This window comes from Aptenodytes patagonicus, chromosome 20, assembly GCF_965638725.1.
Source record: "Aptenodytes patagonicus chromosome 20, bAptPat1.pri.cur, whole genome shotgun sequence".
Taxonomy (NCBI): domain Eukaryota; kingdom Metazoa; phylum Chordata; class Aves; order Sphenisciformes; family Spheniscidae; genus Aptenodytes; species Aptenodytes patagonicus.
Window position 1 is genome coordinate 7,554,221 of NC_134968.1, and position 6,699 is coordinate 7,560,919.

Here is a 6,699-nt window from a genome sequence, read left to right on the forward strand (position 1 = left end):
GGATGTGGCTGAGGTGGCTTTTGGTTTATGAATTCAGAGAGAGCCTCCCTGTGCCAGGCTACTCTTTGTAGGGCAATGAAGACTGTGTGGCTCCTGGCACACCTTCCAGCTCCCCACTCAGTAGTGGCCTTGTCTCCTTTGTGAGAGTGTAACCAGGCTGCTCCTCAAGCACCCTTGTACTGTGCTTCCTCCCTGTCCTTTCTCCCAGGTGCACCTCCAGCCCAGAGACATGTCCTGCTACAACCAGTGCCTGCCATGCCAGCCCTGCGGCCCCACCCCACTGGCCAACAGCTGCAATGAGCCCTGTGTCAGGCAGTGCCAGAACTCCACCGTCATCATCCAGCCCTCTCCCGTGGTGGTGACCCTGCCCGGCCCCATCCTCAGCTCCTTCCCGCAGAACACCGTTGTGGGCTCCTCCACCTCCGCTGCTGTTGGCAGCATCCTCAGCTGTGATGGAGTGCCCATCACCTCTGGGTGCTGTGACCTCTCTGGCATTTCCAGCCGCTACGGTGGCAGAAGGTGCCTCCCCTGCTAAAGACGCTGGGCAAGCCCCAGGGAGACACCTTGAGGAACTCAGAACACGGTGCTGGGCAGAGGATCGATCTTCTGGGTTTTGTTTTCAGCATAGCTGACCGACCTTGCCTTTCTCTCCCTTTTCTTTGTTTGCTTTGGTTCCCCTTGGCAGCAAGCTCCCACCAAGGCCAGCCTGGTGGGGCCCGTCTCCCTCTATGGGGCAGGCAGACAGACATCATGCAGGAACTTCTCCACATCCAAGGAGCGCAGACTCTCGGCTGCCCCCAGGGCTCCCTGCACTGCTGTCCTCCACTCGGAGTGACTTTGTTTCCCTCTTTTGACTCATTAAAGTTCTGCTGCATTCAAGCCTGGCCTCCATGTGGTCCTTCCCTCTGTGGGCACTCCCCAAGCTGCCAAAGGAGAAGGGTGTTGCTGAGGGGTGGAAGGGAATGAGGGCACAAGGAGACCCCTCTCCATTCACAGAGGAATGGGAGGTTGGGGCACCCTGCCGTGGCTCCTCTTTTGGGCACCATCCCTTGGAGCTGAGGAAGACATCCCTGGCTGCTCTGCTGCCAGTGACCATCAGGCCTTGCCTTGCTGTGTGTCTGCCCACAAATGCCCAGAAAGGCAGGAAGCCCTGAGGGGTCAGCAGCCCCATGAGCTCTTGAGGAAGGGCGTTGCTCTTGCAATGGCCAGAGCTGTGCTGGGGTGGCAGGGTGTGGGGCTCCGGGAGATGATTTGCTTTGCAGAATGGCAGGCATGGTAAAGCAGGGAACAGCCCTTGGGATGGCCCATAGCCGCTACTCCACCTTCTTCTTCCCTCCACCACCCAATCTAGGGGCCATGGCCAGCAGGCCTTGGCAGGGATAAGTCGCCCATGCTGCTGAATGTGTTGGGGCTGGAAATTGGAGCTAAGCATGTGGGAGCTGAGGGCAGTCAGCATAGAAATGGGGGCAGTGAAACGGTGTATTTCTGAGCGAGTTCAAATTGCTCCGATACAGAGCATGCAGAAGAACGTGAAGATCAGCAGGGACGAGGGTACTGCATTCACTTCCCAAGACAGCTGCAGAGCTCTTGACTGCTTCATTCGTCCCCCCAGAGAATTTGTGCTCAGGAATTGGCTGCCATTCTCAGGAGAGAGGACTTTTTACATGTAGATCTGATCCCTTCTGATCGGTGGAAATGTCACTTGGCAGCCGCTACAGTCTCATATCCTATTTCCTGCATGAAAATCCAGATGACTTGACAAAAGTGTACAAGTGGAAGACCAGAAATCCCCACAGAAATGTCCTGCACCAAGAGGGATCATGTCTAATGAAGCATATCTCAGAATGACTGAAGGCCAAAAGATTTATAAAGGCCTTTCACTTCCATGTCTGAAATCTCTTTTCCTTAGTCATGCTACTAATAAGCATCATCATCATCTCATGTGGACTTCCTATGCTACCACACTAAACCTTGTAATAAGCGGAAGGTACCTCTCATCCTTCGCAATGATGATACCATCTGCAATTATCCTTGTTGAAGAGGGAGGGATGGCATTTCTTCTGACAGACGAGTAAGCTCTTTGGCCAAAGCACTGCCAGAGCGCTGCTACTGGCTCTTGGCATGACCCCTGGTTTGGCTGCCCAACTGAGGAGATCCTGGAAAGGCAGGAAAAGGGCACAGAATCCGTGCAGGCTTTACACTTCAGACTAAGGGCATTGTTGCCAGAGGTTTGGGTTTTTTTAATGGTGATTTAAACCACCTACTGGCTCAGTCGGATGCACAGTGTTTTCTGAAACTTGTACAGAATTTAACAACAGAAATGCTATGGTTGTTGCAGAGCTCTCTGGGGACAAAAATAGTAATATTCTGCAGACGGACATCTTTGCTGGGAACGCCAACCCCACTCCAGTCCACACGAGCAATAAAACTGTGGGCTACAAGGTGCTGGGCTCTTCTCAAAATCTGGGGTAGGAACCACTATCCAACATTTGTATTTTTCCTGCTTGGACTCGGTACATGTCTGTCTCTTAAGGCTGAGAAGAGACACCAGGCATCGTGCATCATTCACAGTTTGGCCTGGCGTGATTTACCACGGAGAAGGAGCAACAATATCTCCTTCTGTAGGGACAGAAGTGTTGGTTGGATGGAGATAAACAATCAGAGTGCCGTGTCAGAGTTCATCCTCATGGGCCTCCCCCATGTACCAGAGATGAGCGTGCTTCCCTTCTTGTGTTTTTCACCATCTATACCTTCACCCTCCTGGGCAACCTCCTCATCCGGCTAATTTTGACAGCTGACTCCAGGCTGTGGGCACCCGTGCATGTTTTCCTGGGCGAGCTCTCTTTCCTGGATCTCTGCTTCTGCAGTGTCTTCCTTCCAAAGATGCTGGAGGGCTTCCTCAAGCCACTGGGCATACCCATCTCCTTCCACAGCTGCGTGGCCCAGCCGTACTCCTCCCAGCTGCTGGGCAGGGACCAATGCTTCCTCTACGCTGTCATGTCCTATGGCCACTGCTTGGCTCTCTGCAACCCTCTGTGCTATGGGGCCATCATGCATCGGGCTGTGTGCGTCTGGCTGGTGGCGGGGACTTGGCTGGCCAGTTCCCTGCTCCTGCTCCACATGCAATAATCACCTCCCATTTGGCTTACTGTGGGCACATCCGCCACTTCTTTGGTGATCTGCCAGCCCTCCTGGCCATGGCTTGTGCTGGCACATCTGCCAACAAGGCTGTGATCGTCTTCAGTATTGGGGATGTGACCCTTGGCTGCTTCCTCTCCATCCTCACTTCTTACAGGTGCAGAGCGAGAACCATCCTGCAGATCTGCTGTGCAGAAGGCAGGCAACGAGCTTTCTCAACCTGTGCTTCCCATTTCACTGCCATGGCCTGTTTCCATGGTCTGTGTGTCTTTCACCTACATGGGAAGTGACCTTGAAAGGGTCACTAGACAGAGTGGTGGCTGTTCTTTACACCGTTCTTACTCCCCTGCTGAACCCCTTGGTTTACATCCTAAGAAACAAGGCTGTGAAAGCTGCTGGTATTTGTTCACATCCAGTAAACAACTGGCAGGGTTGTAGTGTTTGACAGTGGAAACGATGACTAGAGCTGTTTCCTTTGAAGAAAATGCTTTAAAGCTCGACTGACCAAGATGGGGTAACCCTTCCATGGATGGGATCAGTACAGTGACTTGTGCCCTGGCAAGGGGGCAACACTTTCTTACTGTGCTGTGGGAGTGACTGAGCACTGGCATAGGTATCCCAGGGAGTCTGCTGATTCTCCCTCCTTAGAGATATTCAAAAACCACCTAGACATGGTTGTGGGCAACTGGTTCTAGGTGGCCCTGCTTGAGCAGGGGGGGTTGGACCAGATGACCTCCAGAGGTCCCTTCCAACCTCAAACGTCCTGTGATTTTCTCATTCTGTGAGAGCAGCTGATGGTGAGCAGCTCAGGGTTCCCAGCATCTGAAGGGATGTAAGATCACCTATACTATCCTCTTTCTTTCTAGTGCTAATAAATGGCATTTTAAGGAATGCTTTGAAGAGGCTGGGTGCCTTTCTTACTGGGATCAGTCAGTGTATCAGGTTTGCATGGCAAGGTTTTGGTAGCGGGGGGGCTGCAGGGGGTGCAGAGCTGCTAGAAGCTTCTAGCAAGACAGACCCGAAGCTGGCTAAGGCCAAGCCAATCAGCAACGGTGGTAGCGCCTCTGTGATAACATATTTAAGAAGGAGGGGAAGAAAACAACCCTGCACAGCAGCAATTGCAGCCGGAGAGAGGAGTGAGAATATGTGAGAGAAACAACTCTGCAGACACCAAGGCCAGTGAAGAAGGAGGGGGAGGAAGTGCTCCAGGCACTGGAGCAGAGATTCCCCTGCAGCCTGTGGGGAAGGCCATGGTGAGGCAGGATGTCCCCCTGCAGCCCATGGAGGTTAATGGTGGAGCAGATATCCACCCTGCAGCCCATGGAGGACCCTACACCGGAGCAGGTGAATGCCCGAAGGAGGATGTGACCCGTGGGAAGCCCACGCTGGAGCAGGCTCCTGGCGGGACCTGTGCACCCATGGAGGGAGGAGCCCACGCTGGATGTGGTGTGGGATCAGGCACTCTCATTTCTGGTGTCCCAGCCTCAGTGTTTGCAGCCTGTGAGGAGTTTGGCTTCTCCCGGGCACGCCACGCTCTGCTGCTGTGTGAATACACCACTGGGGCTCCACTCCCTTTAGAAAGGAGGGGCCGGTCCAACACCCTGATATCTCCCTTAGGGAGATCACATAGGACAGCTGGGAGCACCTAAGGCTGAAGGAGTTTTTTTCTATTGTAATGTGGGGATTCTTTGTGTTTGCAACAATATGGATTTTCTCTAGTTTTTACATTATTCCTGACCCACAGACTTGGGACACAGAGATGCTCAATGTCTGGAAAGGCCATGGCAGCTTCAATTCTGCTGTGGTTTCTCTCTCTTTTCTGGTGAGAAAACAGCTGACTGAACCACAGTGAAACGCTTGAGCTCACTAAAGCTGATGGTGTCTGATTCATTGCCTTAACTGTGGGGCCTGAAGGACTTGCCTAGAGTCATCCCGAGAGGCTGAGAGCTGGCATTGGGCGTCCTGGTTCTCAGTGGTGCGTGTGCATGTTCATGCTCACATACATGTCCCTCTGGCTGTGCTCATGTGTGCATTCGCACATATGTGTGTGTCTGTGTGTGCCCGGGGTAATGCACCTGCAAGCATGAGCGTGCACAAACGGTGTTTGAAAGTGTGTTTGGTCAGGTCTGTTCATGACTGTGTATGTGTTTTATCACATACAGGTGCCTTCATGGAGGTGCGCATGGACAGTTGTGACCATCTGGATCTATCTAAGTGTGGGGGTACAGGTCTGTGTGGATATGTGCTTTCATGTGTGTACATATGTGTAAATGAGCATGCACGTATACCTGTATGCAAATACATGCGTGCTAGGAGTATGCACACGCGTAAGCATGTGTGTTTGAATGTCTGTGCGTACATGTTGGTATGGGGGGTGGCTCTGCCTGTGTCTGCACATGGGCTCCTTTGGAAACATGTGCACACACCTCTTCAGAAGGGCACACATATGACACATAACTCTGTGTGTGCATGGCTGTGAGTGTGCTTACCTCTGTGTGCGTATAGGTGTCCATATGTGCGCACCCATGAGGGTATGTCAAAGGTCTTGCTACAGTCAAGGTACACCACAGCCAGTGCCCCTCCCCTTCCCCACAGTGCCAGTCACCTCCTCATGGAAAGCAAGGAGGTTGGTGAGGCATGATTTGCCCTCAGTAGACCCATGTCAGCTGCTCCCAACCCCCTTCTTGCCTTTCATGAGCTTAGGAATGGCTTCTGAGAGTATTTGCTGCATCTTCTTTCCAGGGACTGAGTAGAGACTGTCCAGCCAGCTCCTTAAACACCCTTGGATGCATCCCAAGTGGTCCCATGAACTTGTGTACGTCCACATGGTAGTAAGAGCTCCTTAGTTCTTTCTTCTACTACTGTGGGTGCTGCTTCCTTCCCAGAGAGTGTGTGGGGAGGCTCAGGGATGTGGTAGGCCTGAGGAGAAGCCATGCCAGTAGAAACTGAGGAGAAAGAGGCATGGAGTACATCAGGCTTTTCCCTACCATTTGTCACCAGGTCCTCTTCCCCCCCGAGCAATGAGCCCTCATCTGCTTAGCCTTCCTTTTGCTGCCAATAGGCTCAGGGATACCTTGCCTGATTCCCTCCACCCCCTGCCTTGCAAGTTTCCACTCCAGCTGTGCTTTGGCTTTTCCTGACTCACCTTTCTGCACATTGCAGAGGACCATCCTTGTGCTCTGAGGAGGCTGTCCTTGAAGGTTAGCCATCCCTCCTGGAAACCTCTGCGCTCCAGGGCAATTTCCCATGGTATCCTGCCGAGCAGGTAGGTCCCTGACAAGACTAAGAAGTGCTCGTCTGAAGTCGGGGGCAGTAATACTCCTGTTTGTCTTGGTCAGCCCTCTGAGGATCTTAAGGTCCACAGTCTCATGGTCACTGCAGGCAAGGCTGCCCTTGAACTTTACATCATCCAACAGTTCCTCCTCACTTGTGAGAAGCAGGTGCAACAGAGCCTCTCCCTTAGTCCATTCATGGATTGCCTGCATCAAAAATTTGTCTTCCATATGCCCCAGACATGTCCTGGTTTGCTTGTGCCCAGCCATTTTCCTCCTGCAGCAGACA

The 6,699-nt window shown here is 52.8% G+C and overlaps 1 protein-coding gene and 1 pseudogene across 1 annotated transcript; both read left to right on the plus strand.

Annotated features, from left to right (window-relative positions):
* Positions 1-229: 229 nt before the first annotated feature.
* LOC143169290 (feather keratin Cos1-1/Cos1-3/Cos2-1 pseudogene) lies at positions 230-535 on the plus strand (annotated as a pseudogene).
* A 982-nt stretch (positions 536-1,517) lies between these two features.
* LOC143169221 (olfactory receptor 10G4-like) lies at positions 1,518-3,583 on the plus strand. Its single transcript, XM_076356500.1, is given in 5 exon segments — positions 1,518-1,551; positions 2,411-2,468; positions 2,709-3,106; positions 3,109-3,429; positions 3,432-3,583. Coding segments are annotated over 5 exon segments (963 nt in total).
* The last annotated feature ends 3,116 nt before the right edge of the window (positions 3,584-6,699 follow it).